This window comes from Poecilia reticulata, chromosome 6 (genome assembly GCF_904066995.2).
Source record: "Poecilia reticulata chromosome 6, P_reticulata-male-v2, whole genome shotgun sequence".
NCBI classification, from domain to species: Eukaryota; Metazoa; Chordata; class Actinopteri; order Cyprinodontiformes; family Poeciliidae; genus Poecilia; species Poecilia reticulata.
Window position 1 is genome coordinate 19,380,993 of NC_088835.1, and position 12,523 is coordinate 19,393,515.

The 12,523-nt window shown below is 39.9% G+C and overlaps 1 protein-coding gene across 1 annotated transcript; it reads right to left on the reverse strand.

The window, feature by feature from the left end:
* Positions 1 to 271: 271 nt before the first annotated feature.
* Positions 272 to 2,687, reverse strand: LOC103466055 (F-box/LRR-repeat protein 14). Its single transcript, XM_008411366.2, has 2 exons — positions 2,410 to 2,687; positions 272 to 2,176 (listed from the first exon to the last, which is right to left on the reverse strand). Exon 2 carries the CDS (start codon positions 2,138 to 2,140, stop codon positions 929 to 931), a length of 1,212 nt encoding a protein of 403 aa, XP_008409588.1. The 5' UTR covers positions 2,141 to 2,176; positions 2,410 to 2,687; the 3' UTR covers positions 272 to 928.
* Between the last annotated feature and the right edge of the window lie 9,836 nt (positions 2,688 to 12,523).

Below are 12,523 nucleotides of genomic sequence, written 5' to 3' on the forward strand. Positions count from 1 at the left end.
TTTTGTTGGCCAGTAATTTTAGTTAATTTCAGTTTGGGACATAGATGTTTACCTAAAACCTACATATTTATATGCGAGTTCATTATATGCAGGTTGGTGATCATTTGGTTTTTAACCAGTTTACCCAGTCAGACGTCAGTCTGACACTCAGAGGGTGAACAGGTGAAACAATCAGGTAAACAATACAAGGGCACCTAGAAATTTGGAACATGTTTTGCCTGCAACTATGGAAAAGGCAACATTTATTTTTTTAAACAAAAAAAGGACAACAGACATTTATAATCTTTATTCATAAATACTATTTTATGAATATAAAACATTTTAAATTACTGCGTTTTTTGGACAAATACAAATAAAGAAAAAACGGTTTAATTGCATATAATCTGTGTAGCTGTTAACACTTTGCTGCAGCAGTGGAGGTGAATTTCATGTTTAAATTACTTTCTCAGAAATATTACAAAAAAAATGTACACAGGTAAACATGAAGAGACAGGAGTGATCCACCCACTTCAATTTGAAGTACAAATTTTCTCAGCGACAGTTATTCAATACAAACAAGTATTCAAACAAAACAAACGACTTTAAAATCCAGGAAACTGAAACCTTTATTTTTTGTCTTGAATAAAAAGATTCTGCAATGAAAATCGTCTTGAATGTAAAAAAATCTCTAAAAATATACAATCTAGTCTAGTTTTCACCAATAGTAGGCACTCCTGTGTTAAGTGGGCGAGGTAGCTGGATGGTCAGAATGCACACAGGCTGCAGGTTCGGCAAAGCAAGAGTCTGAGAAACTTTGGGGTAAAAAAAAAAAAAAACCTGGAAGAAGTTGCTCCAGGTGGGTCCCTCTTTGCGTGATCACAGTTTATTGTTAAATTAAGAACGCCTTACAGGTGAACAACGGCACTATACAGGATGAAATGAGAAGCTGTCACCTCACCCTCTCACTCTCCGTCATCTGCCACAGTCCAAGGTTTAATACTTTAAGGCACGGGAGCTGCGTTATCCTCTCCAGACCCCTCTTGGTGATCTTAGTGCAACCATACAGATCGATCCCCGTCAGCTGAGTCAAGTGGTCAGCTATCAACTCCAAACCTTTGTCTGTGATTCGCACGCACTGCCCAATGTTGAGAGTTTTGAGTTCGTGCATTTGGCGCACCATCCTGTTGATCCCGTCGTCGCTGATGTGACAGGAGCACAGGGAGAGAGACTTGAGCTGATACAAGCCCTGGGCGATGTAGGCCAGGCTCTGGTCCCCGACCTTATCGCAGAAAGAGACGTCGAGGCCGGACAGCCGGAGGGAACCCATGGCCAGATGCATTATCCCCGTGTCACTGATGTTATCGCACGAGCGCAGGTTCAGACTGCAGAGCTGGGTCATCTGCGACAGGTGGATCATCCCTGCGTCCGAGATCCCCCCGCAGAAGCTGAGGTTGAGCACCTTGAGCTTGTTCAGACCCTTTGAAACGTGTTTGAGAGAAAGATCGGTCAGCTTCTGGCAGTCCTGCAAGGTGAGCTTCTCCAGAGTCAGGCAGCCCTCTGCGGCGCTGCGGGTCATCCCGGACAGGTGGCCGATGCCCACGTCAGAGACGTGCCTGCAGCTGCGAAGGTTAAGGCTTTTGAGTCTGTGCAGCCCCCAGGCAATGAGCAACAGGCCGGTGTTGGTGATGTTGCTGCACCCGCCCAGCTCCAGCACCTCCAGGTTCTTCAGGTACTGGGCGATCCTGCCCAGGCTGGAGTCTGTGATCTGCTTGCACAGGCTGAGGTTGAGGACGCGCAGGGATGGGATGTCCTGCACAAAGGCATGTCCCAGACCATTGTCGGTGAGGTTGAAGCATCCACACAAGTTAAGGCTTTCGATCTGCGGCATCCCCTGAATCACGTAGCTCAAGCTTCGTCTCAGGCTGAGGATTTGGACCTTCTTGATCCCCCTGGTCTGCAGACTGGGGAACAGAGACGGGTTGGCTCTCCGTAGATGGAGCTTAGCTTCCACCCCCCTCCACACAGACTTGTGGTAGGACGCGTCTCTCCAGGCCGCGCACACTTGGGCTACCCTCCCTTTGTCCTTAACGTCCAAGTAGCTGAAAATAATGGCCAAGATTTCCGGGAAAAGGCACGATACGTGTGTTTCCGTTTGAAACATGACTGCTGGGTGACTCCTGCCGGCAGCACAGGTTGCCTAGGAGCGACAACAAAGCGGCGTTAGCTGCGCGAAACTCTGCTGCTGAAGTTATGTAGCATTAGCTCATGTCAGCTAACAAATTAGCATTGGATGCTGCGAAACAAAAAGACACCAGAATACGCCAAATAAATTTCACTAGTTTACTACATGGCTAGTCGAAATAAACTAACGCTACAGTTCACTTGCAAATAAAGCTGACTTAATTTTAAGAAAAAAAAATTGATATTTACCCAGAAAGTGTCGGCTTAGCCTTAGCTAGCTGTCTAAAGTTGAGAGCTTGAAAGCCGCCGAACCTCCTCGTCCGGAACGACGTACTTTTTACTCCAAATCATCTCAAGCAAATACAAAACGTTTTATTTTGTAGAATATTGTAGCCATGTGCCTGTTTCCCGACTGCGTCTATCTTTAAGACCCGGCATTAGAGTAAACCCTTTCCTTACAATTGATACTGCGCCTGAGCAGCTGAAAGCTAGCTCGCCCAGCGGCTCCTGGAGGCTGCGAGCAGGGCCGGTCCAAGAATTTATAGGGCCCACGTCAAAACAATAGCGCAGTATATTTCTACAGAAATATACTGCACTATGTACTGGTCAGTATATTTCTGCAGAAGTGTCATAATTTAATGAACAAATAAGCAATTTAGGTATTTATGTATATGAAGATTGAATTTATAAATTAACATAAATATGTCTATTTAATGGATTCAATAATTTAATAGATACATATTTCCATATTTAAATATGAAAATAAACACTTTTTTTTTTTTTTTTTTTACAAATAAGCATTTCAGTATTTATATAGAATCATTTATAGTTCTGTATAGAAGCACAACCTTACCCAAGAAAGTCAGTGGGGGGTGGGGACAGTAAAAATGACTAACTTAATTCTACTTAAACTTTCTTGAGTTTAAGTAGACGAGTAATTGAATAATTTTCATACCTATGAAAACAATTAAAAAGGATTTGCACCTTAAAATCTCATTTTGGTAGCCTTGTGTCTTAAAAACACTTAACAGCAGCAACAACAAAGAAGGCCAGGATTTTATCCCAGGACTGTCATGAAATGTGGTGTGAGGTGGCGGTGGACCCAGCTTAAAGTGAAGGAAGTGATAATTTAATGATGAAATAAACAAAATCCAAAGTCCAAAATCCCAAATACCAGGCAGCACAGATGAGCAGAAAGCAAAGGCTCAATTCTGGTAGCAACTGGAGGAAAAACTAGAGACATGGGCAAACAGCAAGACAGATACACAAGGACCCGACAAAGACACAGAAACACAGGTGACATGAAATACACAGAGGGCAATCAGGGAAGAGACACACCTGGGAACAATCAAAGGGTAGACAGTACAACACAAAAGACACAGAAACCTAAAGTAAACACACAAAAACTCAAATCACCCCAAGCACCTTCCTGCTGCAATAAAAAAGTGACTGCAAAACTCTGGATTGCAACATTTTAGTGGTCTGAGTTTTGGAGTTACCACCTGTCTACAAAAATATATTTTTTAATTTGATTATTATTAAACGGACTTTACTGGGTTCCGATGAATATGTTCGCTTGGATCAAACTGCATGAATCTTTCTTTGAACTTACATGATTTTGTCTTTTAAGGTGCCTTGAAATGGCATTTGTGAAATGTTTTTCCAGTTATTTAAACTATAAGAGGTCAGTTTTATGGACACCTGATTCAGCATGTCCTTCTACTTCTGAAACTAAACTCAGGTATTATCTGCTCCTAAAATAGCTCCATTAAGCAAATACCCTCTTTTGTTGATGTACCTTTCACACATTTAAATGAGACATTATGCATGTATTCAGGATAAATCCGCTTTTCAAATTTCCAAACCTTGTGATTCTTGAGTGTTTCAATAGTTGCTTCACATACAAAGTGTAATAAACAGAAGTTAAGTAAATTAACTGTGAAAAATGTCCATTTCGATTACGCAAGGAAACATGTTGACAAATCTTTGTTTCAATCCCCTGTTGCACAGAGAATACGATAAGGGATCATAGGAACTAGTTATTTTTTCATACTACATGCAATCTATTCCTAGTTTGACACATTTTTAATGTCAAATAATTCCCAAATTAATCAGATTAACAGATACATCATTCCATCACTATTTTACAATCTCCAGCATCACGTCATCCAGATTCAAAAGAGCTCATCAATTAAAATAAAAACAAATCCCAATTTATTTTCACCTTTGATGTTTTTGCTGCAGCTGATTTGTTTGTGACTGAAAAAGCTACGACCTGAGGCAATCTGCCCTCATCATGCATGTCTATGTATTTAGTGGAATCAGCTGTCTGACTCCAGTGCAAACCTGGAAGAGGCTGAATAGATTGCATATTCCCCAATGAGTTGGCTCTGCATATTTTTCTAGCATCCTAGACACAATGAATCATCCTCTGAGGAACGGTATAATCTGACAACATAATCTATAATCATACACTCTTTCAAACAAGTTTTATTTTCCACATTCCTTCCGACTGAGTGCTACTTAGTGTAAATGCGTTTGACCTGGCAGGAGGCCACAGTTACTGCAGGGAGGCGTTTGCTGACCTGCTGACCTCTGGCAGAGACAAAGACAAGCAGCCGGGCCACCACTTTGAAATGGATGAGCAAGCCTCTAAATGTCAGATTGGCACCGAGTGCGAAGTGTTCACTCAAAACCTGACAGCTATGAAACACAACACCATGAATCTGTGTCACTAGTTTATAAATCCAACATCAATGAGCTGCTGTCAACAGTTTTCATTCTCCTTCACCAGCACAAGCTCTCACTGTTTGCTATTAAAAACTAAATAGTCATTTTAAATTTTAACTCTGTGCTCTGTTTACTTTTAATGCTTTTCATTGTAAAAACTGATTTATGATCGTGGGTGTAATTGTAAAGCGTTTGGTGAACAGATGTTTCTTTATAATACGGTAAATAAATAAACTTGACGTACTTTTCAGATTTTTCATTTGCATTAAAAGTGGGAAAAAACGTTCATTTTACTTCTTCCATTTCTCAGTGAGGTATTTTCAAAAGTATATTTTTAATTTATCATTAGGATTGGGAATTATGACACACTTCACATTTACTTCATTTAGAAAATTAACATATTGAGAGTAACACATTGGGAGTGTTTTTTTCAGCGTAGAAGGTTTTAGAGCATGCGTTTGTCCAGCTGCAGTTAGTTAGTCTCTTTTTGTAACTCTTGGCATGCAGAAACGCAGCGGCTCCTCACAGCAGTTCACTCACGACCCTGAAACAATAAATATCTACAATTCCTGGCATACTTCAGGGCTCCTGTCCGGCTCCCTTCCTTTGACTACCTCCTGCTCTCTACAGACGTCTCCAAGCTGTTTTAGAGAAGTTCTCTTGAAGCCATCATAAATGATCATCCAAAGAAACTGTCTTCTTTGCAATATCTTATTTTAAGACTCCACATTTCAGTTTAAAAAGTAATGCAAAGGTCAAAGCCAGTTCTGACACTTAATCCAGTATAATACATATATCTGACGATCTAAATATCAGAGTTGAAAATAAACCACTTAGATCAACTACTGAATGTAGCTTTTGTGAATGTTTTAGAGTAAAATTCAAACAAATGATAATTGATTTTAACAGCATAGTTGGTCCATGCTTTTATGTAAAAAAATGTTCAAACTACCAGAGGCGGAGGGCGGCTAACCTGAAAGTTGTTTGGTTTAGTCTAAAATATCTCACTTAACTTGAAGATTTGAGCCATCAACAAGAGAAAGTATTCGCTAGCATAGCTTTGTTTACATCTTAAGTGCCGTAAGAGGTAAACATGGTGTGAATGAAAGAGAATCACGACTTTTGTTATAATTCTCTGCTGCGTGATGTGAAGGGAAAAATTGTTCAACACTCATCAAAGCTGCCAAATTTCCACTGAGTAAAATAATTTATTCAAGCTTCCTAAAATGTTGAAGTTTTTTTTAATACTATCTCCTTTTAAATACTTCTTGCAGAAAGTGTATTTCTGCATGGAAAAAATAAGTTTTACCATATATGGGTGGTCCTCAAAACTCAGCGGACTTGAGGTGCTTAAATGGCCTAAGTTCACAAGGACCTTTGAAGCGCCTTTTTACTATCTATCACTTTCAGCCGCTCACTCAAACCTTTGTATCTTTAGTAATCCGAGACCCCAGTTAAGCAATGATAAAGAGGCAAAACTGGAGTCAGTTCATGGTCACACTGATGCCTCGTGGTAACAAGGTTCTGGACTTAAATCTTCATCAGGGCCTTTATGTGAGGAGTCTTGTGTTCCCCCCTCCTCCCCCCGTGTCGTAGGTTTTCTCAGTGTACTCGGGTTTCTTCCCATCATACAAAATGTTTATGTTGGGGTCACTGGAAGCTCAGAGTTTCCCTTTGGTGTGAGTGCATTTGAGCATGGCTGCTTGTTGGCCCCATGATGGACTGGCAGCCCATCCAGGTCGAACTCCACCTCCTGCTGATGACATTTAGCGCAGACTCCTGCCTTTGTGTGACCTTTAACAAGATTAGGTGGCCATAAAAATGGCCCTGCAAAAGTATTTTGCACATTTCACTGGGATTGTATGCGATACACCGGCATGAATTATGCATAGCTTGCAGCTGAAGGAAAGCGGTGCACAAATTAAAAGATTTTATTAAGTAAAAATCCTAGAATCTGTCAACAGCTCAGCTATGCAAGAGTAGAAAAACTGTAAGAGGAGCAGCAAGTATGCAGAAGAAGTCATTGGTCAGACCTGGATAATAACTGCATCCTGAACTAATCTGGAAACAAGCTGGTGGCATCATCATGCTGTGGGGATGCATTTTTTTTCAGCAGATACTGTAGAAAAGGGATGGAACAACAAGGTCACTTCCTCGAAATATCTTTGAATCATTAAAAAAATGTCTGCGAACTCTTTATTTCATCATCTGTATGTATGATTACCATTTAATTTTTTTCTGTTTTGTCACAAATGCAATCAATCAATCAATGAAATTTTATTTGTATAGCCCATTTCAGCAGCAAGGCATTTCAAAGTGCTTTACACAATTGAAACAAAAACATATAAAATGTATTTTAAAGTGACATGCCATGATACACCAGCATAGAGAATGCATAGTTGTGAATATGAAAGAAAAGGCACCATTTGATAAATGCTTTTCAAATAAACATTGAAGTTTAGTGTGTTGGTAATGAAAGCCAACAGAACACTATAGAAGACACATTTTAAAATTTAATAATGTCATAAATCTTTAATGATCTGGAGACATTTATGTTACTGGTTTGGGTTGATTTGGAGATTTCTTTATTTATTTATTTGACCTCTGAAAGAAGTTATATTTTAATTGAAGCCTCACTTGTGCTACGCCGCCAGCAGAGGGCAGCACTGCTCTCTGCAATGAAATTTAAGCAATTTAAACACACAAAAATTAAATGAATGCCTCTATTCACGAACATTTTTAAAACATCGTTTTTTGGCTTACAGCAGAACAAGCATAAGTAATAAATTAAGTAAAAATACTTCCTTTGTTTTGTGCTTTGCAGAAGTTTAGACAAACGTGGCTTAACGAAGCAACATCAACCCAGAGTAAGGTGAGATGTTAGGGGAATGAGATGAGACCGGAAGAAAACACAAACCAAAAACAGAAGGAAATATGAGTGATGGTGATTCCCCTTTCGGCCTCCCCTGTGGCTGGACTTGTCTCTGCTAATGACCCTGTCTGCTGGCTCCCACAGACAGATGGTGAATTAACTCCAATTAGCCCACTCTCACCAGATCTTCTCTGACAGCTAGTCATACACATTCACACAGACAGACAGATAGACAGATAGACGTTTTCCCATCCCTCCTGAAAACATTTTATTCAAATCCAACCTTCAGATGAAGCTATTCTTCATCTTTTGTCTTCAAGATGCTAATAAATTTATGTAAAGCCTTGGAAAGCTTTCAGGCGCTATCTTTATTCTATCTTTATTTTAACACGGTGTGCTTTACAACTGCTGACTAAAAAAGGTGCACACAATCTTCAAAGTAAATTGTTACATAGATTTGGTGACTCCCCTCTAAGCTTTGGGGCTTTTTTTTTATCTCCCTTACAGAGCTTATTTATTAACAGTGCCAAATGTATCTATGAAAAACTTTAAACAAGAAGTTACTGCACAGCAATGATTAGACAGAATTACAAGCAATGAAACAATGCTTGATAGAACAATAAAACCACAAAGTGAGAAATCAATAGAATTTAATAAAACTAAACAGTAAAATAACCTCAGAAACACAATCAATTCAGAAATAGAGCGTAAACAATAAATAAATAGGCATATTCCTCATTATACATGATGGCTGCTGTTATACACGTCCTAATTATTTCCCAGACTGCAGGCAGGTTTAGGTGATAAACTATTTTCAATAGACGTGATTTATTTGAATGATATGTTCTCTTGTGTTTCTCATTATGAAGAGTGGCTAAGAGAATATTTATAAACTATGGTACACTATAAAAATAATAATAATAATAATAATAATAATAATAATAATAATAATAATAATAATAATAATAATAATAATAATAATAAATCAGTCTCAAAATCAGAAATCAACATGAACAATGCAGTCTATCTTTAAATATTGTTTATCACAAATGAAATTAATCAATAAGATCCAGTCTCAAAGATTTATTCACTCTGGTGTTCAGAACCATTAGATAATGACATCATAAAAGACAGAAGATAGGAAAAACAAACAGAATGTGCTAATAACCATATTTATTCTTTTTATTGTTAAATCAGTTTTCACAAGTTTCTCACAGTCTTTGGATTAATACCCTATATTGCTAACACACACAAAGACCCATTTGTGCCCAAAGTTTCAATTTCCTGGTTGATTACTGGCAATATTGCCTCAATACTCAATACTCTCAATTAATTACAAACTTTTGGTAATTATGGTAATTATTGAGTCATTTCATTAGATTGACAGGATGGATAGGATTAAATAAGTGTTCACTTCTTCCTACTCCTTTTCAAACAGAAAAGTAGTGAACTAATTATTTTTGTTCATTAGTACCAGGAACAAAACTACTCAGTCCTGAGTAGAACGATGTGTCTGTGAAACACGTTTTTTTTTTCTGTCTTGCTGTTTGCTTGTTCTCTTGTCTTTTAAAACTTGTTTGAAATAAATTAATAAAAAAAATGCCACCTGTTCACTGAGAAAAACTCCACCACATCATGATTCTGCCACCTCTGTACGTTAGAGTACGTATCAGTATCAGTGATCTGTTTTGTCCACACACTTCACTGAGCGACTAAAACAGTAAACAAGTTGTCAGAATTCATGTTTCATGTGTAGATATGAATTCAAACATTAAACCAAAGAAGAGAAACTGATGTGTCACATATAGTGGTTAACGTATGTTTCCCTCTCTCTCTCTCACACACAGCGAGCGAAGACGGTTACCGCTGCGTGACCTCCCGTCACTGTGTTTTCTCCCTCAGCAAGCTGTGAGCGGCCTTCCTTCAGTCGGCGTGCCACGCCTCCTCCGAGTGACCGGCGTCTCAAGCGGAGTGCGGCGATTGTCTTGCAGGATTTGCTTGTTGACTAGCCAGCTCCACTGAGGGGGAAAACAGCAGGACAGAGATGCTGCATGTGTCTAACAGGTGTTGTCCAGGCTTTCTGAAAGGACTCCATCTGGGAGCGTGACCCCTGACCTGTCCAGTAAACTGGGTCAGCAGGTGCTGCGTGCAGGGCAAAGGTCAAGAGGTCAATTTTGTCCGCGGCTGAAAACAGCGACGTAGCACAGGAGGAGGATGAACTGTCCTGTGCAGCAGCAACATGAGGTCCGTAAGCTGCTCCGTCTTTGGGCGGCACGGAGCTGCGGAGCGTGCGTGTCGGTTCGGAGCGTTTGCGAGTAAAAGTGTTTGTTTGAGGAGCAGGAGGACGGTAATCCCTTTTAACCCCATCAGCTGCTCAGATACAAGCGTCAGAGCCGGGAGGCAGGCAGGATGGACGGCAGCTGTCTGGGAGACGTGTTTGACCTCTGGAGCACAGAGGCGTCATATCGCCGCCTGACCTCCGACCTCAGCTAGGATGATGTCACGTGGGCAAGCCCTTGTAAATCATGAATTAAAGACGAACCTCCAGAAACACCTTTCAAGAGTATCGCATGACCGAAGGGGGGAGAAAAAAACGGTGCGAGGATTGTGGCCTGTGTTTCCATTCCCTGTTGTCTGACACCAGTAAATTCATTCCAGTGCAACCAGTTACCTTCAGAAGTCAACTAATTAGTAAATAGAGCCCACATGTGTGTAATTTAATCTCAGCATAAAAAAAGTTGATCCAAAGCATAGATATTTCTGCCCTCCATAAATCTGCCCTTTACAAAATGGTGGTAATTGCTGAAGAAAAATCATAAGACGTCAGGAGACACAGCAAACATGTGGAAGAAGGCGGTTGAGTCAGAAAACGAACAAAATTTACATTTATAACACTAAAGGCGGAGTAAACACACCATTCCTCCCCTGCAAAAATAAAGTAAACACGGTGGTGGCAGATTCATGCTTCAGTTATGCTTTTCCACAGCAGGGAGAGGAAAATAGACCAGAGTTGATGGGAGGGAGGCAGAAAATCTGAGAGAGGCTAGAAAAGATTTGAGAGGTTCACGAGGGCGACCGTAAACATGGAGCCACAGGTCATCTCAAAGCTGGTTTATTTGTTGGAATGGTCCAGTCAAAGTCCACACCGAAATCCAGTTAAGAATGAGCGGTGAAACTAGAAAATGTATGTCGTCAATTCTTTAAGGAACAGTCTCCGAAGTCCAGCGGCGTGTGCTTCTTCGCAGGAAGAAACAAGAATCTCTGCACATCTTTGTGTCGAGAAAAGGAGGAACAACAAGGGAGGAGATGGCTGGAGGAAAAGCGACAATAAATGAGGAGAAATGAGTGAGATGTGGGTTGTGGTGTTGAGGTGTTAATGTTTGTGTCTGTGAGTCACGATGCAGAAAAAATAATCCGACGGCACAATATGGACCTAGGAAGGGTGAGTCAAGAACAGCAAGAGAAAGGAAGTCCAGTCCAGTTTCAACGCTTTGAGACAGAGATCAGAGTTTAGCAACAACCAAGAAGACATTTTTTTTTTGTTTGGAAGTGACTTAACTTTGACCTTTGAACCCTTCTGAAATCAAAAGGTTCCTAATAATCAATGGATGCATTTTTAGTTTCTTTTTCAGCTCCATCCATCTGGATATTCCTTCAGTTTTCTTTGCGTCACTTTATCTTTCATCATCCTTCTTTCTTTTAAACACACGCAGTGTGCCGTTATAGTCAGGTGCACACGGCTGGACATAATGAAAAATGCCACAAAGTCTAGACTTTGACTAGGCTACTTTAAAAGATAGATTATATATTCTTTTGTAAACATTCAGAGGTGAACCTGTTGAATTCTTTGGATTCTTGCTCACAGCAACCTCATCTAATTTTCTTTTTTACAAAAAGATAGGTTAGTTTGGATGGTTTTTATCTTTTTTTAAACATTAAATGCTAAAAAAAGAATATCCATTAACTTCCATCCATTTTCTTTCACCCTTGTCCCTTAGTGGGGTCGGGAGGGTTGCTGGTGCCCATCTCCAGCTAACGTTCCGGATGAGAGGCGGGGTCACCCTGGACAGGTCGCCAGTCTGTTGTAGGGCAACACAGAGACACACAGGACAAACAACCATGCACACACACACTCATACCTAGGGGCAATTTGGAGAGGCCAATTAACCTGACAGTCATGTTTTTGGACTCTAGGAGGAAACCGGAGTACCCGGAGAAAACCCAGGCATGCACAGGGAGAACATGCAAACTCCATGCAGAAAGACCGGGGCCAGGAATCGAACCCAGAACCTTCTTGCTGCAAGGCAACAGCTCTACCAACTGCGCCACTGTACAGCCCTCTTCCATTAACTTGTTACATGAAAACAGTTTTTTTTATTTTCACAGGATATTTCTGTCTGATATTAAAATCATATCTGAAGTATGACAAAACAGCAAAAACATTAAGAAAAATATTTTAAACCTAATACACTTCAAAGAAAGGTTTACTTTTATTCAAATATTTTCAGCTTTAGCCATAATTATTCTGCAATGCATAAAATAAGACTTTTTTTTAAATCCTAATTTCTTTAAATTAAACATTTTCACACATTTCAGTGTCTGAAATGTCACACTGAAAAGTTTCACTTCAAAGTTATATCTAGGTATTGTTTTGGCTTTAAAGATTTCTACTTCTTTTTTCTACCGCTGGCTCCTTCTTTAAGGATACCCGTGAAATCTCATGCAATCCAGAATACCTCTAAAAAAGTTACATCAGGCACA

Coding starts and splice junctions, on each gene's coding strand:
- LOC103466055 (XM_008411366.2), bottom strand. CDS start 2,140: ATGTTTCAAACGGAAACACACGTATCGTGCCTTTTCCCGGAAATCTTG.